Source organism: Phragmites australis, chromosome 9, assembly GCF_958298935.1.
Source record: "Phragmites australis chromosome 9, lpPhrAust1.1, whole genome shotgun sequence".
NCBI classification, from domain to species: Eukaryota; Viridiplantae; Streptophyta; class Magnoliopsida; order Poales; family Poaceae; genus Phragmites; species Phragmites australis.
Genome location: NC_084929.1, coordinates 7,701,457 through 7,725,560, shown reverse-complemented (window position 1 = coordinate 7,725,560; position 24,104 = coordinate 7,701,457). Strand labels below are relative to the sequence as shown.

Below are 24,104 nucleotides of genomic sequence, written 5' to 3'. Positions count from 1 at the left end.
GTTGATAGAGGAATAAAATTCGCATACACACGTTTATGTGATGAGGTCTTGAATTTCCTTGCCTCTAGACAATCAACATGGAGAGTTTCGTTGCTCAGTATTCATCTGTTTTTTTCTTTGCAAGTTGTGATCTTTTGTGTGCCATAGAACCTATGGTTCATATATCATCCGTGGAGTTATGTTATCTTGATTTTCTTTTGTTAAAACTTATTTCTAATTTTATTTCCGTTTGAGTTTTGAGGTGCGTTGGATGATTCAAATGGGAGAAAACCATCGCTTTCAAAAAAAAAATTGTTGAGTGACTATTCAACCTCTCTAGTTGCCAATCTCATTCCTACAGCATGTAACTAAAAAATATACTGTTGCAATCATATGACCTTCTCTGATTGAAACGCAATCCATGAAAAGCTTAAGGAACTAAACATTCTAATCATATGCGAAGTATAGATCTATATGCTGTATACTGAAAGTTCCATCAGGTAATAGTGGCAGAGACTCAACATATTCCTGTGGATTCTAAATGCAGCTATATGCTACAAACCATCAAAAAAGATGATGCTAGTATACACGTTCCCTTCTATCACACAGGAATTTTTATTATTTCCTAAATAGCCCTTGCCATTCTTCTTCCTTTATTAAGCCCCTAGCTACTAGAAACCATCAAAGAAGATGATGGTAGTATACACGTTCCCTTCCATCACACAGGAATTTTTTATTATTTCCTAAATAGCCCTTGCCATTCTTCTTCCTTTATTAAGCCCCTAGCTACAACACCCTACAATATCTTATCTAGCCACACGGAAGTTGTTTCTCTGTTTTGGCTTGCTCCTCCAACTATCACAATTGGGCATGGCAAGGAAATGCTCCAGTTGTGGAAACAATGGCCACAACTCTAGAACTTGTAGTGGTTACAGAGATCATGAGAACAGCATTAGCATAGGCAGCAACAGCAGCACAAGTACTAGTCGTGGTGGCTTGAGGCTGTTTGGGGTGCAGCTGCAGGTAGGCTCTTCTCCTCTGAATAAGTGCTTCAGCATGGAGTGCCTGTCACCAGCTACATACTATGGAGTTCCTGCTGCTGCTGCCGCCTCGAACATGTCGCCTTCGGAGTCGTCGTCTTCGTCTTCGCTTGTCCCAATAGAGGAGAGCGCCGAGAGGGTATCCGGTGGGCATATGCTGGATGGCCTCATGGGCAGGGTTCCGGAGAGGAAGAAAGGTGAGACTGAAACAATCTAATGCGGTTCTTGAACACTCTCTAGTCTGATGGAACAGGGCAAGTTGCATGCTTACTTCAGTTGATTTGTTATGATCCGATTTTGTTTCTGAGTTTCTTTATCTCAACAGTACCAGTTACAACCACAAGGATGAATTTATTGTGACTCTGATTCTCGTTTCAGAGTTTGCAGCTTCTGTTACTTGTCATAATTTCTTGCAAGGAGTGATGGATTAATTTTAAGTTTAGGACAGTATGTTCGGTCGATTACAGTTATCAGATGACTAATACTTGGTCGAATTGTGCACTTATCAAGTGATTAATGATAAGATGTTTTCGTTGTCAGCTTGTTTCAACAGATGAATATTTAAGTCCGGAATGATCTGTTAGGATCCAAGATCATTAGGGGGAGAGGGACTACACTATAACTTGGGGAGACTTACAATATTGAAAGTGACTTAGATTAATTCTTCTCTTGCATGATTACTGTTCACGTACAGGTTTATTGTTCACATACGCGGTTACTATTCACGCATACGGTTACTGTTTGCTCACATAACATATCAGTACATCTTAGTAGCTGTTTGACATTTCAAGATGAACAATTTCATCTTCTGTAACTCCTGTATAAACTGACCGTCTCAGGAGTCCCATGGACCGAGGAAGAGCAACGTAGATTCCTCGCTGGCCTCGACAAGCTCGGGAAAGGCAACTGGCGAGGCATTTCCCGACACTTCGTCACGACACGGACCCCGACGCAGGTAGCCAGCCATGCCCAGAAGTACTTCCTGAGTCAGAATAGCCTCACAAAGAAGAAGAGGAGGTCCACCCTCTTTGATGCGGTAACTGAAACATAGCCGAGTTCCCACTTGTTCCTGTTCCATGACAATGTGTCATGAAACGTAACCTGTCATGTGCACACTCCTCAGGTTGGAGGTGCCAAAAAGGCAGCAATGGCCAGGACAACATCAGTATCTGGACTGCAATTCCCCAGCCTGCCGCTTGTTGTGGACGTAACGACGAAGGAGGAAGCTGTGCTGCTGCCTCCATGCCTGAACCTGATGAGCAGCACATCTCCATGTGGTGGTGGTGGTGATGGTGATGGTGCATCACAGTTTCAATCCCCTTCTTCCCTGAACCTGATGGCAAAGCCTCAGGTGCAACTCCAGATGCCTGATCTGGAGCTGAAGATGTCGACATCCAAGTTATCCAATCAGCCCCGCCCATCGCAGAGCACGCCTTTTTTCGGCACTATCAGGGTTACCTGATCGTCTTCAATCTGTGTGCTCGTCAGAAAGAGGGGAAGGGACTAGAAAAAGATGTGTAGAAGATCATGTAACACGAGCAGAAAGCAGCTTGTAAAGTTGTAAACTAGCCTGATAAGCCATGCACACTGAAAACAAAAAGATAAGCCATGCACACTGAAAACAAAAAAAAAACAAAAACAAAAAAAAGAGAGAAGAGAAAGAATGGCTTATATATATCTTATCATATTTTGCTATCACCTTAGCTTTATATTGAAACAAAGGCATGGCAAAGTGGTTGTTGATTGTATGTATTTCTTTCAGAGCCTGCAGAAGTTGAATGATGAGCTCATAATATTCAGTTGGCACCTGCATTGGCCACTGATAAGGACAGGAAAACCACCACCACTGCACACAAACATGATCATGTCCTTGTAGATTACCTTAGCCCTGAATGCATGGAGCCAATTTGCAAGCCATCTAAATTTGTTCCACATGTTCATGTGATGTTTACCAGTTGTGTAGTACCAATAAAGATCTATCAATCATTGCTCTGCTTAGTTATCATCTCTCTCTGACACTGACTACCCACTAGCATATACATGATACACCTAACTGACTGCAAATGTAACAGTGGTGTTGTTTACATGCTAATCAGGCCTGTCATTTTCATCGGAGATCGGATGAGATTTGGGTGAAACATCTGAAAGTTCCTTTTCAAGTATCAATTTAATAGATGGCGGTCACGGATTACTTGCGTAAAGAAGCAAGGAAACATTTGTCTTTGGATCGATGCGATGCGAGTTGAGGGGACATATTCCTCTTTAATTGGCCTGACCATGATCAGGCTCCTGACCTAATAAAGAATGCATGTTTGACACTAAACAATGGTGCCATTATGAAGGTATGGAAAGGAAGCATCAAGGAGAAGATTAGGATAAAAACATTGTTTATCGTACAAATCTACAAAGCACATGCAGGACTGGATTGCGTTGGGGCCCTAGCGAGACAAGGTGATCAAAGTGATACTTATTCCATTATGTGAGTGAGAAAGAAACCAGAGCTGCTGCACTGCAATAATATCTTTTGATCCATTCATGTTAGGAGGATATGATTCTGAATGATTGGGAAAGGATGTCCACGCATGTAGGAACAATAACATCACTGAAGATTTCACTGCTACTAAGGATTCATTAAAGGAAGTGGTTCGAGCATAGCGCCATAACCTTCCTACCTACCTGGGTTCGGAGTTATATATGACCGCCTCTGGTGTTCATAGCAAATGGCAGATATAACGCCTCGAAATTTATATAATTTATAAAGTCATCAATTTGCACCTCTTGAAATAAGAGAATACGAGCCTCCCAAACATGTAACCATATAAAGAAGGATTGTCATCAACCGAATAATGACTTTGTTAATGATAACATACCAGTGTTGCCGCCTCTTCGTGTGCTACCACTCCACAAGTGGTTAGGAAAAGTTTTGAAAAAACTATTTTGGCTAGGCGATGATGTAATCAAGTATCCTAAAAAATCGAACATAAAGATTATGCATATGAGGAGAAACAATAAAGACAAATGTTACTAAAAAGTACTTTTATCTGTTTCTACCTTTTTGACTTTTCTCGGTAGAATTTATCCTTTTCTATTTCAGTACATGTACATGGGTATGGTAGATTTCATGTCAACAGTGAAATAACAATGGATGTGCACGTGACAGGGGTTGTGGGGAGCAAAGGATGGCCATGGAAGTGGCCACTGACGATTGAGGCGACAATGGAACGGAACAAGTTTAGGGCAGATCACGAGAAAGTCTAGTCAGGTATGGCTATGGAGTCATGTGCATATAACAATACTATGAATAAGCAGTATCGGTGATGTATTAATTGTCTAGGTCTGTAACTAAAGATATTGAATTTCTGAGACCCCATTCTTGCAATCTCGCATGTCTCTTATGTCAATCTCTAGATCAAATAACTGATACATATAATATAATAATTATGACATCCCAGTTATACAATGTATATAAAAATATAGGTTACAACAATACAAATATCTTAAACCATAACGTATTACAAGCCTTCGCCAACAAGCCAACAAAAACACAGCATAACAAAAACACAAAGCCACAGGTAGCTAAGATGCGAACGCGACCACTAATCTACTCATCCGCGCTTTCTTCTCCAGAAAAGTCGACATCTGTTTCCTCATCTGAATGATAGTAAGAATGAGTACAGAATGTGCCCAACAAGTTCTATACTACTTTAAGGTGTTGATAGATACAAACAGAATATCTCAAAAATAAGGCTTTACAGTTTAGTTTGAAACATAATACAGTTTTATGCAGATATTCAGTTGTATTATCTACTATTAACTTTGAAAACTGTGTAAACAAGATAACAAGTATATCTGGGGGTTTCGGTCCTGAAAGGGCCTACACTTCGCTCTATAGTCCTTGTTATTTTGTCTAGTGTACCTCTAGTATCATATAGCTCTCAACGGACTGAGGCAGCAACCTCATCACATACATATCTAGTCTACACACTCACTCATCAAAGACACACATGCCCCTAGTCTAACCAAGTGAGGTCATTGCTGTGCATATCCATGACCATAGACACGGCTATTCGAATAGGTTTACACACTGCAGAGGTTGTACACTGTACCCACGCGATATGCTCAACCTACAACTATTGCAAGCAAAGGAGCGAATCTTATCGAGATCTCGTACCTATCGAGCATATTGTTATACGGTCCACCCACGAAAAAAAATAGGGGTCAGGAGCATTGGACTAATCGTGGCTGGACATCCATTGCAATGTCACCAACTAGCTCTCGTACTGTGCACAGTAAGAAGTCTTTTCCTGAGTTCCATTGTACCCCTACCTCCTGGGTGGGTTCTAAGCTCGGCTAATGAGGTGTGAGATCAAGTCCTACCTATACAGGACACATGGTTACACTAGGGTGGCTTAGCATGATGACGCAATGATTCAGTACTTATACATCTGGGGCAGGCATTTTCAGTTGGCAATGAATATTACAAAGGTAACTTACGCCCCCAAGAGCATCCTCTACCAGATGACTACTCTATTTGCCCCTGCTAAAACAGCTTTCACCTATTTTGCACACCACCCACCATATCCCACATGACATCAAGGATTCCACAATCACCAAAGATTTATGTCATGGGTTGAATCGATTAAATAGTGAAGCAACATCTCCACAGAGATGTATTTCACCCTAAGCATGCTAGATATCACGGTGTTGTCCAACATTAGTATAGATAATGACAGGTACATCCTAAGGTCCTATGTATTCTAGGTAAGACATTTAAGAAATGGCAATTGTTTGGTAAGATTTAACTACTGTAGACAGTTAAAATAACATAATACATAGCACGTGCGATAATAAATCATGTTTTAAGTTGATCAATTTAGATTTTTGAAAACATGGGCTTAAATAATCAAGGAGATAGGACTTGCTTTCTCCAAAGTCTTATTCTAACCCTTGGTTGAAGTCAGGATCCTCTGGGTTCTCTACGAAATCCTCCGGTTCTGCAAACGCGATTCCGATCAACAGTGGTATATACTAGAGAATAATCAAATAACACCATAGGGCGAGAACCTCTCCCAAATTCCATACGGTGTAGTCCAATTCATCTTCCAAGGCCATAGTGAGCGTAACTTGTTCACGTAGCTTGGGGCTTTCACCAAAAGGGTGCTTCACACACGGTTCATCACTCCCACAAGTTCTTCAGGGACAGTATGCATAAGAAGAGTCGACCATCTTGCTGTTGTATTGGTCTCGAACATGGGATATGGCTTGACGTGCTACATCTCGAATAGCGGCAGTGCAGGTTGCTCTTGGGGTCATTGCTGAGTGAATTCCCACAACTCGACGAACATCCATTCTTTCATCTTCTCTTTGCTCGTAGTCGTAGATGGTGACTTCTACCTTCCATTCTACATATCCAGAGTATTGCTTCTTAATTCCCCTGTAGATCAGCTTCTGCATATGTCCAACTCCAGAAAGTATTCCCCACAGTAGGCGAGGAAGGTGCCCAGTGTGAAGACCATCACTCTCGTAGACGTCGAGAACAGGATCCATGTTGCAGAAGGTGGGATGATCAATCTCCTCTTAAGTTGGAACATGTTGAAGAATGGGTGGACGTCCTCTAGTTGACTTGCGAGCGGTGAGCAGCTGGTGAACCATCTATAAAAGAAAAGATAGGATATAAGAACTAACCTTAAAGATAGCAAGAGACAAGTATGAGAACTAATGAAAAGCTCCTATGCGTTTAGACGAACTAGGGAAAACCTTAGAACGACTACTCTATCTAGGCTTACGGTCCTACAGTCAGTATAGCCGTGATACCACCTCTGTCATACCGTTTTAACAGACAAAACTAAGTGCAGCTTATGTGTGCCGAGGAAGTTCAACACACATAAGGACATCACAGGTGAAGTAATAAAAATAATACTTTTAACTTACAACTGTTTAACTCTTACATTAAAGACTTCACCTAAACAACCTATTAGCTAAACGACAGCAACTAAACGATGACAGCGAAACAGAAGCATTGGCGACATAGCAATTCCACAGGCACCGATCAGAAGACACGCTCCTAGAACACCAGGTCGTCGTCATGGAAATCTTCAAAGTCTTCCACTGAGCACATGGAGTACTCAGCAAGTGTAATAAAGATATGATATATAGGCTTACAACAAGAATAAGCTAACACATGGTATATTTGCATAAGTGCAAGTAAAGAAAACGACAATGTAATTCAAAAGCATTAGCAGTTTTTAAGTGAATATAACCCAACAATCTGACAACTAACCATCCCATAAACCATAACCAACTAGTACCACATGTATTATACCATAACCATCTAATCAAGAGAGGATCCAAGTCTCCCATAACAGAGGGCACAACTGTTATAACAATTTTACACTATACATAGGTTATCCAACTTTTAGCCATGAGTCGTGATACCCATGTTTCCGTGTTTGCAGAACACTTAACACACTCCAGTGGTGTGTCGTCAGGAGATCACTATGAACCATGGTCCATTAATTAGGTCCTGGTACCCTAATGAATGCCAGCCATATGTCTAACTGATATGCTAAGTCTTAACCATATCTGCCTCATGTTTGAACGGTATTTTTTGGGTTGTCGCTCCTCGAACCGGTTCTTGTATGTGACACTTGGGCAAATACTATCCAATAGGGAAATAACCAACAAAACCTAACATATTTTCTTGGAACGATCCATAAGCCCATCACATGAACCACCATTATCAAACCAATTCCTTACCCAAGTCCTAGGGTTCCATATTACTAAAACAAGTTCATCATCACCGTTTCATATGTCCACTAAACTTGTATATGACACTTCCCAACATCCCAAAAACATAGCTAAGCAAATCTACCTAAGGGACTCATATCAACTACCACTTAGGCTTCAAGGAATGTAAAGGAAGAACTAGGTAAACCCTAACATAGGTGATTACCCATCAAGTTGATAGGCACTAAATACAATTTTGTAAAGTAAAACATTTAAAACATAAGTTCAAGATTATCAAGGATACTTGCCTTCTCCTTACTGCTACTCAATGTACTCTAGCTCTTGGTCTTAACGTTCCTCAAACTAATTCAGGGCGTTGTTGTCTAATCGCACAATTACTGGTAAAGCACACAAACAAACACACTAAAAACAGTACACAAAATAAAATAACAATAAGGAAAAACCTATCTAAAAAGATAGAGCTTCGAAAAATGAATCCAACAGCACAAGAATCACTTAAAACGAAGCTAGAATGATAAAGTTACACTAAAAACAAGTTTAGGGTTTAATCTGAGAAAGAAATGAACTTCATCTGAAATAAACAGAAAATTTAGGGACCTTTTTGTAAAAATAAAGGGACCTATTTATAATTATAGAAAAGTTTAGGTGATGAAGTGTAAAAGGATAGGGGCTCTTTTGTGAAAACAAGATATTCCAGAGGCTTATTTGCAAAATTACCAATTTCTAGGAATATTTGGAATTATTTTTTATATTAAAAAACATTGATTTATTGCGTGGCTGCTGAACGGGCTTGACTGGGTTGTCATGCAGACTAGATAGGCTGAGGTGGCGCACATGTGACAGGTGAATGGGCTAAAGCGCTGACTGGGATTAAGGATCGACGCGTGTTACGTTCTGGTTGGCTACCGAAGGGTTACGGGACAGATCTAATCTGGACCACAGAGAATAGATCCGACGGTGCACAACGAAGGGGATGGTCGGAGTAGGGTTAAAAATTCGTCGGTAATCGACAAAAATGCGTGATAACCGGACATCTCGGTCTGGCTCGGTTTAAAAAACGGAACGGTAATCGAATTTGAATTCAAAAAATTCGAAAAAAATAAAAAATTCAAAAAATTCAAAACAAATCCTAAAAAAACTAGACACAATTCTAAGAAGTCTATGAAAAAACATTTCAAAAATAATGTCATTTGCATCATATTCTGTAGGGATGAAGTTTGAAAAAAATGAAAACAGTTGAAGCGTGCGACTCAGTTATTAACTCAGGTTAAGGAAAAGCTTAACATGCAAACACATATTTTTCTTGTGTAGAATGTATCTTAAGAGGATCTTTAAAATTAATTTCACTTTATTTAGAGTTTTATTAATTTCTCTATGATTTTTCCAAAGTTCGCAAGCATAAAGTGAATATGTTAAGAAACAACACTGTCATTAACTTTTCATGTCTACTATTATTTTTCCTACGTAAACAATAATATAAATAAACTAATAAAAGTGGTTTCACTAATATGATAGGTGTGATGGGTCAGTTATAAATTAATCCAGTCGCAACACATTTACACAATCTTGCAAGTTACAATAACTAATTCATGAGTTCATGTATTTTTAAAAGACATAGGATCATGTAAGAAGACTAACAAAATTAGTTTCATGATTTTTTGATTAGCAAAGAGTAAACTATGCATTTAACTTGGTTTAACAAATACATTTTCTCATAGAAAATTTTGAAATTTTTATGAGTATAAATAATTTTATCATGTAGATCATGTTACAAGGAAACCAACAATATTTGTTTCATTTGATTTGAAGCTCAGATGAATTAGTTATTGATTTTACAAGATTGAGATAATTTTTAGGATTTTTGTTGAACTTCAATGAAAATCGAGAAAACCGCTCGATAAATCGAGAAAATTGAGCGGTTACCGACAAAACCAGCGGTTACCAACAATGCGGAAAATTCGGGAAACCCGCTCGATAAATCAAGAAAACCACTCGGTAACCGGTCCAATTCTACCGGTTACCGAGAGGTCAATTTCACGAATTTTTCCCCAAATTTTAAATTTTATCAAATAAATTTTGTTTGAATTTTATTCAAATTTCGAGTGGTTATCGTGACTTTTCGGTAACTGTTGGAGCTCGGTTACTGACCGGCGATCGGTGACATGAACCATGGACCAGAGTAGGGGAACACGGCGGAGCCAAGGGAATCATGGCGGTGCACTCGCTGGATGGTCAACGGAACAACACTCTGGCTTGCTGACGACGACAGTGAGTGGAGGAACATGACGAGAAGCGTATGGGGAGTCAATCTAGGATCTTACCGCGGCAGCATGGCACAGGAAGAGCGTCGGCGATAGGAAAGGTGGCGGAGCAGCTCAGATCTCATCAGGACAGTGGTTCTGGCAGTCGATCGACGAAGGCGATGGCGGCATGAGCTTCAGCGGTCACAGGAGGTTCTTCTAGTGGGCTTGGACAGTAGCGCGAGGCTCTGGAATGGCATGACAGCGAACTCGATAGAGGGCGGCGGCAATGGCAATGGCAGCGAACTCGATCTCTGCAATTTGCGCTAGAACTCGGCGACTTGTCTTGGGGAAAAGGTCGAGGAGGGGGCGGGGCACATATATAGGCGGCTTGGGAGGCTGAGGTCATGCTAGGACTTTAGGGTGATGGTGGAAATCCCAGTCGTACACGGTGGCCAGCTGAGTTCGACTCAGAGACGACGAGTCTGACTAGTGGGTCCCACATAGTGGTAGCAGAATAGTGCAGGCTACGGCGTTGGCTTGGGCCGAGCAGGAAATGGAGGGGAGGACGTCGGCTCGGCTTGGTTGGGGAGAGAGGGGAAGAGCGAGCTGAGCAGGCCAGGCCCACTAGCTGGGCAGGCTGAAAGGGAGAGGAAGCGGCTCGGGAAGAGTTTTATTTTTTTTCGATTTCATTTCCTTTTCTAAATCATTTGAAATTTGAATTCAAAGCAAAATCAACTCAAACAAAGCCAAATAAACTTAAAAAAACCCTACGTGCCTATACTCAGCAAAAATGCATATAAATCAAATATACCCTATGTTCATATAGAATTTAGTTTTATAAATTTGATTTTAAACCTAGGCTATTTAATTCAACCTCTAACTAAAATATAGCCAATTTTAGAAACTTGCAAATTTGAAATTTAGGGTGTTACATCAACCTAACGTACGATGGCATAAAAACATATTAAATATGCTGCAGAACAGAAATATCGACCTATTTCTTGTACTAGCAGTTGTCGAGCTCATCGTCGAAAGCCTGCAAAAATGTGGATGTCACAATGTACAATGTTTTCAAATAAGGATACGGATGGTGACGGTGAAATAATTCTAACCCTACCAAGAGGACATCAAAATAATGAACTCCCCCATGAAAGCTCCCATTGTACATCTGAATGACACAATTGTAGCCATGGAAGCACTTGGTCTATGGCTCATTTGGGTGCTCATAAATCCTTAGGTGACTTAAAGTACGAAAATCACTACTATCCTGCATAGAAAAGTTGTAGAGAGGCTTCTCGTACTCAGTTAAACCAAACGAAACCTCCCATCTCACCACTGCTCGCCCCGCCCCCCTTCTTCCCCCCCTGCATTGGTAGTTGTGGCTTTAGTTTTTAGATACATGGGCCTTTTATAGATGCGTGGTAGCAGCATACATTCTTTTACCGTGGCGTAATATTACTATCAAATTTGTGTTACCCACACACATTCAATCGTGATAATAAAACACATACTCCTTTTTTAGATCTAGCCTATTCGCACCTAACCATTTAAGAATTAGCCTTCTCATTAGTAGTCTTTCAGATGTAACCTTATTAGAAATAACCTTTTCAGAAGTAGGCTTTTCAAAAAAGCCTTTTTGGAAGTAGCCTTTTTATGAGTATAGCCTTTCCAAGAGAAGCCTTTTCAGCTGATACAACCACACCTTACTGCATAATCAACTCTTTTCTAAGGTCGATTTCCATGGACTTAGTCTATGCACTAGCATGAATCCGTAGAATAAATAGATTACCTCCTGGGCACATGTACAACCAAACCAATAGTCTCAACCTCCATAACTCCGACGAAAATGGCATTCGATCCTTTCCCAAAGAAATATTTGCCGAATAATACGCCTATTAGGGTCGAAGTGCCCATATACTAGTGTGGAGACCTTTGTTGGGTGATAAAGTCCTATGAGTTCTCTGACACCTACGAAAGGAGGTTCTTCATGTGCCGCAACTACGAGTACAATCCATCGTAGGGAAGCACTAATGTTGGCTCCCGCTGCTAAGTAACCATTCTGGCCAAATCACTTAAAATACAACTAAGAATTACCAATTAATATTTCTATATCCGTTGCAGTCTCTGCCACCACTATATGATTTCTTACAGTGGCTGGATACTAAGTAGTCGCAAGCAGATGTGTTCCTCCTTCGCACTTAGAAACCCCCACTTGGAGACACTTCCATGAGATGAAAGCTAACGAGAGGAAGAAGGCTACGTGCAAGCACATTCAAGAGGAGCAGCAGGAGATGAAGGAGGAGCGTAACTGCATGATGGCAGAGGTCCGCGAGGCGGGGAGGGAGAGGAAGTGTGAGAGGGCATGTCGAGCGTGTGAGGCAGGACTGGAAGCGAGGAGGCAGGAAAAATACCCACGTACTACTCAGTAGACCACATATTATAATCATGTTGTGTTACATTCACTAAAGCATGTTACATTTAGACGTGATACTTATTTAAGTTAGAATGATTATGTACTATACATTCCACAGTTCGTTTATGTTGTAGTTCCTATTAAAATCTCCATATTCACCTTTCCGTTTCTGTAAAATCTGGGTGTCCAAAATATCACACAAACATCTAATAGCACTAGATGAATCTGAAACATAAACATTGCAGTACACGTATGATTTATCACAAATAAAAAAAGACTACAACAAGGTGTCACCTGTTCATTGGACGGCTATTTTCTATTGTCACCCTTTCACTGGGAGACACGAAGATCTTGCCCATTCACCTAGTGAATGGGCGACATAAAAATCTCGTTCGTTTACCGGGCGACACGTGGCCTCACCATATTTTTTTAATCTTCTGACCAACGGGGCTCACAAGTGTCACCCTTACTCTTGCTCGATGAATAGGCGACCACAGTGTATTGTTGCATTTTTTGAAACGTTATGTAATTATACAAATTTTGAATATATATATAAATAAATAAATTCGTCAGGTTAAGGGTCGAGAGCGGAGGTGAATGGACATTCGCCGCTCTCCCATTAGCCCAAGAACCCAAGACGAATTTGTGGCGGGAGGTTGAACGTGTCATGTTTTCGCAAGTGGGATTATCAGAGAAATAGGCCCAAGTGGGCCTAAATAGTGCTGGTTGAAATTCTTGGCCCAGCCTATACTCTCAACTTCTCAAGTGCCATGCACCGGGCTGGGTAAGCTTTCTTGTTTAACAAATTAACAGTGTCCTCTATAAAAAATTTAACAGTGTCCTCTCAGGAAATTAGTAATGTATAGTTTTTCAAGTGCATGTCGTTTAACAGATTAACAGTGCATAGTATTTTGTATAGGTAGGAAAAATATATTTTTACTTAGAAAACTTAGTATAAACGGATCTAATAACGAGCCGTCTGTACAAATTATTTGTACAAAATGTTTTGTACAGATGGTTTAAAAATTATTTGTACAAATCTGATTTGTACATACTCTTTTCTATTGATGGTTAAAAAAGTGTCCCGCTCGGGATTTTTGAGTCGTCTGTATAAATTATTTTTCTACTAGTGTTGGTTTATTTATATAATTTGCTAAATTATAACTTATGTTATAAAAGTATTTGAGACATATATATGTATATATAAATAATTTTCATACTCTAATATAAGTATTTATAGATAGACAAAGTTTAAGTCCATCTAGATCAACCTACACGAATTCCAAAACCTCGAATTTGCTTATTCCACAGAAGGGACCATTGTTGAGCTTTCCAAGAAAAAGAATACTCCCCCAGAAAGTATGGTTTCAAACATCGAAATGATATTTTAAATGCAGGTTTGCCTACTAATTTCTATTTTTAACATTTTTATATAATATAAAAATGTATACATGTTAATTATGAAACAGTTATTTAGATAAATATATTCATATAAATTTAAAATGTTTAATCTCAAAATATAGAAAGATATTGATAAAAAACTTAAATTAGTTGACTGCATATAATTCAAAACGTCATTTATTTGGGTATATGTTGAGAGAAACTTAACCAAAGCACATGAATTATAATCAAACTAGCAATAATCCTATTAGCACTTTCAGACTCACAGCTAACCCTAAGTTGAAATAAAGTTCTTGAGTCGTCCTTCCGGAGGATGGATCAGTGATAAGTTAATAAACAGACAAATTGAGTCTCGGGAAATTGTAGGTCCCATATTAGTAGAAACATATTTCCCTTAATAAAGAGAGTTCCAAACTTGGAGTGTTGAGCTTCTGTGAGATTCAGTTCTCGAGAAATTAAGAAATCTCAAAACCAATGATTCTGGTGACTAGAATCGGTGATATTAGGATAAGCGACGATCTAGCTAAAATGAAAAGACGTCATGTTTAGATTATTTAAGCGAAATGCTTCGCGTACAACCATTTAATTAAGTACCATTCAAGTATAACCATGATAAGACGTGATTTATGCCATTGGATCCTAAGCTGTACTTGAATGGTGGTACGTGCAGTGTAGCAGTGTTTATTACTTAATTAACAAAGCTAATTAGCTCCTATGAGCTTAGCGTAATCCCTGCAGTGTCCCAGCACTCATGATCTGAACGGGTCTAACATCATAATATACTGCAAGCTTACTTAATTTTCTTCGCAAAAAGAAAAAAGCTAGCTTAACTTAATTATCGGCAGATTTGTGTGAAACCATCACCATTATCTCCCTCTCATATGGACCATATATATTTTAATGGCAGCGGTGTCTCCTAGCAAACTACCATAATTTTTTTAGTGTCCAGCAGCAAAATTAACATTTAGTGGTGTCTCTCTCACCAAATCACCACGTCAAACGATGTCAAGGTCGTTGCATACTTCCATATATATATGCAGGGCCGGGTCCCAGCTGAACAGGAGTTCCCAGCCACATGATAAGGCTCTCGCCAACCCCGACCGCCGCCTACCTGCCTCCGTCAATCCACCAACGCATGGACGACGGATAGGAGAGTGACCGACGACGCGTCTCCCCGGTCGGCCGGCCCACTTCACGTGCCGCTCCGGCGACCTGGCGAGTGGCGACTCGCCGAGTCCCCGTCCCTTCCCATGCATGCAAGTATGCAACCGTGCCCGTGCCACACACGTATGCACCTATGCTCCTGTGCTGCTGCCGCAAGCGTGCTTGCAAGTGTCCCCCAAACCGGCTATTCTGGCGGCTTGCGTGCGTAGCCTGCACCCAAAATTGAACCAGCACGTCCGCCCCAATCATGACAGTGCAAGCCTGCATATCTCAGCCTTCAAGCATATATATGATTGCAAAAATTCACAGATCATGGATAGGGAGTAGCTGTGCTCTATATGCAAAATGTTTGATATGTCTTGTATTATTATACCACAGCAAGAAGTTACAAGGAATAGTGTGTACTGAAGACGATGCATATACTTGAGCTACTCTACGTATAAGCTGCTAGCACACACGTCCTCGCATGTTCCGTATTGGCAAATCTCAAAAACTAACCACCACAACAAACTAACCAATTCCAACAACAGAATTCGCCACTGTGTTTTTCCTATCAGCTAGCCGCGTGTGCACAAAACAAAGACATCTAAATTCGCTTTGATTCGATCGATCTAATGCATGCGACATACGTCCTGTAACATCACAAGGTAACAGGCGCGGCCATGTGACGGCAATGGACTTCTAGCTACGTCTAAACCTAAAGTAGGTTAAAGGCCGTTGATTAAGGATCCATCTCCTTTAATTTACAAGAGAGCAGATGATGATTCAGGCCATCCTTGATCCACGCATGCCGTACGATGATTAGTCAAACCTTCTACGCTAATCAAGAAGCTTAAGCAAGTCTTGATGATCTTCTACGTGGACCCTCGATCACTTTCAAACATTTGCATGTAAGGTATCATTCCTTGCCTAAAGTCACCGACATTGGCGGGCTCTTTGCAAACAATACAACTCTCACCTAGCTAGATCAATGGAGATGCATGATTATATGCGTTGTATAAGTATACCGGCTAGATTCTCTAAATAGTTCAAGGAAATGTCTATTTTTTAATTGATCCAAAATTTTCTTTAGTAATGTTCACATTAATTTTTATCTGTAGGATCTAAATCATGTGGTTTCTATCACACATAGCTACTAACCTTCTAACCCTAATATCCTACCACCATCCAGCCTCATCACCTTCCTACACACCCTTCCCCAAGCTGCCTCTTGTCGGATAGTTGGCACTAGGAAAACCCTGTGGCTAGATGTTGCCCCTGCTGCTACCGCCCCCAACGCATTGGCGTCGCTGTCATTTGAGAAACTAAATTGAAATATATCTTGTTTTATATGTGATGAGTGATTAACAAGATTGTTGATTTGGCTTATCAAATTTTAGATTGCTTGAGCTTAGTTTTAGCATTTTGATTATGGACTAAATGTGGAGTTAGAGTTGGAGCAATGTGCAGCTAACGGATGTAATATGGGTGACTTGCTATTGTCCAAGCATATTTTGGACATATTTTAATATTTATTCGTATTTTTTCAGGCTCCAGAACTAAGTATTCAAGACATATTGTCTCTTATGGTTAGGATGCCAAATCGTTGGAGATAACGATTTATCTCACATTTATCACAGGTTAAAAAGAATATATCCTAAAACACTGGCATGAAATATGAGCTAGCTCAGTTTGTAGGAGAGTTTTGTCATAGCTATAGGTCTTGAGTTTGAATCCCGGGCAACATACTGGCGAAAATGGTGAAAAAAATATGTGGTGACATTGGGCGATGCCTGGGTGACTTGGCTGTTGACCTCCATTTTTTTGAAACATTTTAATATTTCTTCATCTTTTTTTTCAGGCTCCAGAACTAAGTATTCAAGACATGTCTCTTACGGTTACGATGCCGAATAGTTAGAGGTAATGATTTATCTCACTCGATTGTTTATCTGTGTGAGATAACCAGGTATTATCACTGACGATATATAACTATGATGGCCAGAAAAAACCCATCTCAGACGAGAAATTCTGAGTCGAATGAGATGAGACTCTATGTAATAGTGAATCCTCCATATGAAAGTATGCTACGATGATCATGTCCTTTTGCAGGTTAACACTCTCATTGCATGGCTTCTGACATCATAATCCACACGAGGTTGGCGAATGGCCTCGTTGGACCGTAGAGGTGAACACCTTCTAGCACACCAAGCATGACACTCTCGCTTCATGGTCTCTGGGGCTCACGGCCTCCTTCAATGTGGAGTAGCCTAACCAACGTGCTCTACGTGGCGGCCTCGCACTACCAGTGATGTCCACCGGTTGGTATCATGAACTACCCCGCAAAGAGCAGAATGAGGGAGAACCTTGTCGCTGTCATGACAAAGCCTTTACCGACCCTCCCCTGATGATCATACCACCGCAACGCGCATAGGCATGCAAAATTGGTTGGGAAGAGCCGACGAGGGAACAAGGGAGGAAGGTAGGGAGGGAGGAGAAGGAGGGTAGTGAGCCTGATACATCATTACGTGAAAAATAATCATTAGTGACTAGTGATAATTTTAATTAGTGATGGATTTCATACCCGTTATTTTTATTGTATTACAAATGATAGATCATTATTAATGGATTATATGATTTTAGTAGTGATAGGTTAATGAGGTAATTAGTGATGGATCATAACCGTGATGTATCACTAATGTTCAGTCAATAGTGATGGGTCACCACCCGTCACTATTGACTGAACCTGATGAGTTGTAATCTTAACCCATCTCTAATGACTGATGAACATTTTTCGCATTTTTTGATATGAAAAATGTCCAAAAAAAAAATTAATTTCACCTGAGACATCCCAACGCAGGCCCATCGCATATGCCTCACAAGCTACGCTATTTTTCACACTGATTTCAAGTTTGCGTTCTGTGAGAATCGAACCCGTGACCTCCCCCTCGTGCACATAGCTAACTTACCACATCTGCTATCATGTATTTACGATAGAAATCGGTTATTCTATCCTTTTAACCTTCTTTTTCAAAATTCATTAGTGACCTATCACTAATGACTGATTTTGCCAAATTTTATCGAAGCTTATAATTTACATACAAAAATTTTCATTATCCAAATTTTTATTAATATGTGATGAATTTTTGAATATCTCATGCAAACGATCGCAATTTCATATGTGACCCGGAGTACCTTCGGTAAAACGGGCATAACTTTTGCATACAGACTCTGATTTCAACGTTTTTGACTCTACTGATATCTATAGAAAAAGTTACATTTGTTTCTCCCCAAGCTTGTTAGGTTTGCCAAATTTTTTGAGACCAAATTTGACCTGAAAGATTGAGTTCTCGCCCAGTGAAGTTTTTACACTATTTTCAGAACGCGTATTTGTGTCCATATCCACCACCCCTTACATCGAATTTGAGCAGAAATATACAATAGTTCCTATTTTAGTGCTGCTGAGGTGAGAAAAAATAAGTGAAAAATAAAAAATATTTGTGAATAACTCAAGATCATATTTGCATTCGTGAGCATTTAAATGGAGAGCTAAAATATAGTGTTTTATTTCAGTAGGGAATACTTGTTGAGTAGATGAAGACTAGTATGTTACAAAATAGTTGTATGATTCCATTTTCATGTTTTTTTTTATCGATGGTACACACCACAAGTAGATCCCTTATGAAAGTTCTGCACTGATGAATATCATCATTAGTGATGGGTCACAACTTGATCGTTACTGATGACTGGCCTAGGATGACCCGTTATTGATGATTGAGTCATTAGTGATTGGTCATAATTTGACCTATCACTAATGACTTGCCTAGGACGACCTCTCAACTATAAGTTGGTTATTAGTGACGTACTAATGACTGATCTAGGATGACACGTCACTGATGATACCAGTGATGGGACATAACTTGACTTATCACTATTATCATCAGTGACGAGTCATGTTAAGGTCCATCACTAATGACTACTCATTAGTGATGGGTCTATATCTTTTTCCGATCAGAAGGCACATTAGTGACACGTCTTTATTGGACCCGTCACTAAGACATTACGTAAGAAACTATAAAAGGAGACACGTCATTAGTGATGGCTCCTCAGTACCCATCACTAGTGCACTATTTGTGATGAGTCCAGTGTCGACACGGCCAAGACCCATCACTAATGAGGGTTCATTAGTGACGGCGAGCAAACGACCCATCACTAAAGATATTAGTGACGGTTCACATTAATGTTCGTCACTAATAATTCAGTCATTAGTGGTGGGTATATGGGGGACATATCACTAAATGTAGCCTACTCATTAGTGACGGGTCATTAGTAATTAGTGATGGATCGTAGTTGTTACCATCACTAATGACTAACTCATTAGTGACAGATGTCATTATCACCTATCACTAATTTCTTTGCCAACCACTCCTATCTGCTCAACCACTCTTATCCGTCCATTTCTCTCTCTCGACCACCCTCATCTCCGCTCATGTCTGCTCGCCTCCTCCTCTCGCCACCGACGCCGTTCACACCTCGCCGCCGACGCTACCACCATCCTCCCCCCTCCACTATAGCTCACCGTACGCTGCCGCCCCCCCTCTACCAGCTAGGGTTAGGGCGATGGATCAAGGTAGTGGCAGGGGTCGTTGCCGTCATCACGGCAGACTTGGATGGATCCCGACAACTTCTCCATCGGCTCACACTCCAGGCGTACACTACCCTCTAGGCGTTCCCCCAGCGGCGTTCCCCCACCGGTCACAATCAAGACCGATCAAAGTAACATCTTTTCTTGTTCTCCCTCTTTGTTAGGATCATAGTAACACTCATTAGGTCACAATGATTTAATTGAGTTTATAGTACATTAGGCTCAATTCATATCATCCTATCATGTAGGTGTTGAAATCGATCCTATGGCTCAAAGAGGTAATCCCTATGATAGGTGGTACCGTACCTTTGGTACAATCCACTCTAGATGGAAGGAATTTTATGAAGCTATCTATCTCTTTTGACATACGTTCAAGGGGAGAAAGTAGTGGGGATATCACTATTAGGGCCTATGGCAATGCACCACCGATTTCATTGCATTCCAAAGAACCGCTATTGAAGGGTGCCTGAAAGTGCTTGAGAAGCATGGGTTCTTTTTGTGTGACTACAACTATTTTTTAATGAAAGCGCTTGAGGAGGGTGAAGAGGATTTGGCTTCGATCAGTGAAGGGCTTGCTCAATTCGATGAATATGATATGGTACAGTAATATTTAATCCAGTTATTTTGATATACATGACTGTTAGCGTGTATTATTTTCATAATTTTATTTTTTCTTTTCTTGTAGGATATTTTTTGTGACACCTTTGCGACAATTAGCTTTCATGCTACCTTAGATCAAGCCATGAAGCATCTTGGGTTAAGCTTTTATGGTCCCGGAGTGGAACTTCACTTCTGAAGGCAACTTCCAGGCTGATATAAGGTTTCATTTAAATGGAAATGAATCAGCTAATAAGACATTGTTTACTGTTTATGGTAAAGCATCGGGTCATCCATGTCAAGCGAAAGAGAGTGCACTAATTCATGCGCTAATGTATATCGATGAAGTACTAGGATACAGTTTTGTAGATTTCAACTATGTTAAATATCAGAGGTTATGTGCTCCAGCAAATGCTCAAGTGCAATGATGCATGGATATTTAGATAAGTACGTAATGTATGCATAACTATGTTGTATGACTGACTTGAGTAAAATTCAAGTTTCTGGATGTATATCTGTGTTCTTGAATGTGAAGACGGCTGCCAAATGCTCACATTGCTTTAGGATGTCATCCATCGAAGTTCAGTTCCGTTCTATTGAATGGGATCTGTTAAAGTACTCTCTGTTTGCATGCATTCCTCTATTGTAAAAGTCAATCTCTTCTTGTAGAAGTAATTAGTGATGGGTCTTACTTTTCACCTGTCACTAATACGTCATTAGTGACGGGTATCCTTATCACCTGTCATTAATGTTAAATAATCAGTGATGGTTGTTCTTATAACCTATCACTAATATTAACTCTTTAGTGACGGGTGTCCTTATAACTCATCACTAAATGTAGCCTTGGTGGCTCCCTGCCAGGGCCACTCATTAGTGACGGGTTATTATAAGACCAATCACTAATGGCTCACTCATTAGTGATGGTTGTCCTTATAATCCATCACTAATGAGTGATGTTTACTATTATTTTATTCCCTGAGCAGCACGACTAGATAGTGTCTGTCTGCCGTGGCTGCTCGGCAAAGGTGCGATTTTTTTAGCGATTCTATTGAGGTCAAATCAAATCTCGATGATTTGAAGTTGGTGTTTGTCCCTGGCCTTTGAAGGTTTGCCTCCTCCCTCCCCTCCTCCTCTTGCTCATATATGCATGGTGGATTCTAGGGTTTAAGTTGGAATCAACAATTTTGCTCCTTCTCTTAGATCTTGATATATGTGGATTGTACCCCTTAGTGTACATGCGTAACCTACGTCTCCCGTTCGCAAGTGTTTGATTATAAATATGACTAGGCAACTCGTCATATTTATAAGAAGATGCTCTAAAATTTTCCACGTACTTTGGACAGTTCGAGGATATGTGACCCGAGTAATAGGTTTCTGTGCTATTGTATGGTTCTAAAGAGAATTTCAGTGGTGTCTCTCTGTTGTTCTCTGGATACACACCCTATCGGCTCGTTGTCGAGACGTGTATTTGGAGAACAGCGAGGAGGTGCTGCCGAAATTTTCTCTATAACGTACAAGAGCATGGAAACATACTCAGGCCACATATCCTCGAATGGGATTAGGACCTATCTTTGCCTATTAGAAATTAGCTAGTATCCTTCATCATAGATAACATGTATCATATTTAGATGTTAATTGTTGTCTTGAATATCACTAGAATACACGTACACACTTAATTTAGTTAAATCCAGTTAGTATTTTTATACTTATTCTACGTTCTCTGTCGTTTCCATTTAGAATTAATATTTTTTAATTTGTAGATAGTGGATCGCAGTTGGATGTACCTGTATTGCCGTACTTGTAACGAGTACATAAGCAGTGCGAAGTGTTTCTTAATTGTCGCGATGCCGGATATGGACGGTCGGGGTAAAATAGAAATTTGGTGTCCATGCTGTGATTGCAAGAATGAGAAAAAGTTCCCAAAACCTTGCAATATGTACGATCACTTGTTAAGGCATGGATTCAAAGAGAGATATCACGTTTGGAACAAACACAGGAAGGAAGGCCTTAACTTAGGGGAACTGGTTCAAGTCCTCCAAAACGGCAGTACGGATCAAGGACTCCCGCCAGCCAGTGATACGGATGATTCTCTCAGGGATGCAGACATATTAGGATTCAATGATGACTACATGAATTTCGTAGAGAATGTGGACCAAATGGTGCGTGATGCTGAGGGGCATGACAAGTATAGTGATGGTAAGTTTGTCAAATTCCAAGAACTGGTGCGAGACTCGAAGACACCATTTTATCCTGGTTGTAAGGAGAAATACACGTTGTTGTTTGTGGTGCTTACGCTTCTGCAATTGAAGGCAACCCACCATTGGTCTGATAGGAGCTTCAAAGCATTGTTGTATCTGCTAAAGGACATGCTACCAGAGGGGAACAAGGTTCCCAAGACCATCTACGACACAAAGAAGATAGTTTGTCCTTTGGGATTGGAGGTAGAAAAAATACATGCATGTCAGGAGGATTGTGTTCTGTTTCATGGAGAGTATGCAAATCTGGATCAATGTCCTATTTTTGAAACCCATCGACACAAGCATAGAAATGACGGTGGCGACATGGAGGAAGACAGCAAGAGGAAAGAGCCTCCTAGAAAGATGATGTGGGTATTTCCCTGTAATTCCCTATTTGAAGCGTTTGTTCCAAAACAAAAAGTAGTCTCAATTGTTGCGGTGGCACAAGGAGGGTCAGAATGATGCAATGATACGGCACCTGGCAGATTTAGCTCAGTGGCAAACCATTGATTCCACATTTAGGTAGTTCGCTGAAGAATTAAGAAATATTAGGTTTTTTACGAGCACAGATGGCATGAATCCATTATATGAGTACCTCACATAGCACCTAGCCTATTGTACTGTCTATCTACAACCTTCCACCTTGACTTTGTAAAAAGTGAAAATACATTATGTTGTCGACCTTATGTGTACCTCAGGCCTTTGGTGGATGATATTAAAGCACTCTGGTCTGAAGGCATTGAGGTTTGGGATCAATGCCTTCAGACCAGCTCTTCATAACTTATCAGGGCAGAGTAAAAGAAAAGGTGAAGCTTACCCCCAATGCTTAGATGACACTGAGAGTATGTGGTTGAACGAGTCAAAGAAAATAGTGTACATGCAGCATCGATGTTTCCTTCCAAGGAACCACCGGTACCAGAAAATGAAGTCTCAGTTTGACGGCACAAGGGAGAAAGCATCACCTCCAAGGCATTTCAGTGGGCAAGATGCCTACGATAAGGTTAAAGATATCAATGTTGTCCTTGGCAAGCGAAAACGATCCTCCACGAGTGATGAAAATGGAATGTGGAACAAGAAATCAATTCTTTAGGAGCTTCATTATTGGAAATACTTAGATGTTCATTAGTGTATTGACCTCATGCACGTAGAGAAGAATATCTGCGATAGTCTCCTCGGTACAATGCTCAACATGAAGCGGAAAACAAAAGATCATAAAAATACATGAGCTAACCTTGAAGAAATGGGCTTAAGGCCGAAGCTTCGTGTTAAGGATAAGGATAAGGGGAAATTACTACCCCCATCTTGTATCACCCTATACAAGAAGGAGATAAAATAATTTTGCGAGTTCTTGTACATTGTGAAAGTTCCTTTCAGTTACTCATCCAATATTAGAAGACTTATTTTGGTGAAAGAGCTGAAAATAGTTGCCGACATGAGAACTCATGATTGCCATGTGATGTTGACGCAGATGATTGTGGTTAGAACTAGACACATGTTGCCAATTGGTGTTCGAGAGGCTATCATGAGCCTGTGCTTTGTTTTCAATTTAATTTTTCACAAGGTACTTAATCCGAAAGCGCTAGGCGAGCTAGAAAAAAGACACTTTGAGACTCTATGTCTTCTCGACATGTGTTTCATACCATCCTTTTTTGATATCATGGT

General features: G+C 40.3%; 1 protein-coding gene across 1 annotated transcript; it reads left to right on the top strand.

The window, feature by feature from the left end:
* The first annotated feature begins 679 nt into the window (after positions 1 to 679).
* On the top strand, positions 680 to 3,017 carry LOC133928587 (transcription factor MYBS3-like). The gene is made up of 3 exons (XM_062374995.1): positions 680 to 1,216; positions 1,859 to 2,055; positions 2,143 to 3,017. Exons 1-3 carry the CDS (start codon positions 850 to 852, stop codon positions 2,479 to 2,481), a joined length of 903 nt encoding a protein of 300 aa, XP_062230979.1. The 5' UTR covers positions 680 to 849; the 3' UTR covers positions 2,482 to 3,017.
* The last annotated feature ends 21,087 nt before the right edge of the window (positions 3,018 to 24,104 follow it).

Bases quoted from the DNA above. Each gene is read 5' to 3' on its own strand.
- LOC133928587 (XM_062374995.1), top strand. From the start codon at position 850: ATGGCAAGGAAATGCTCCAGTTGTGGAAACAATGGCCACAACTCTAGA. The intron at 1,217-1,858 runs GTGAGACTGAAA...TGACCGTCTCAG, and splicing joins GGTTCCGGAGAGGAAGAAAG to GAGTCCCATGGACCGAGGAA. The intron at 2,056-2,142 runs GTAACTGAAACA...CACACTCCTCAG, and splicing joins GGTCCACCCTCTTTGATGCG to GTTGGAGGTGCCAAAAAGGC.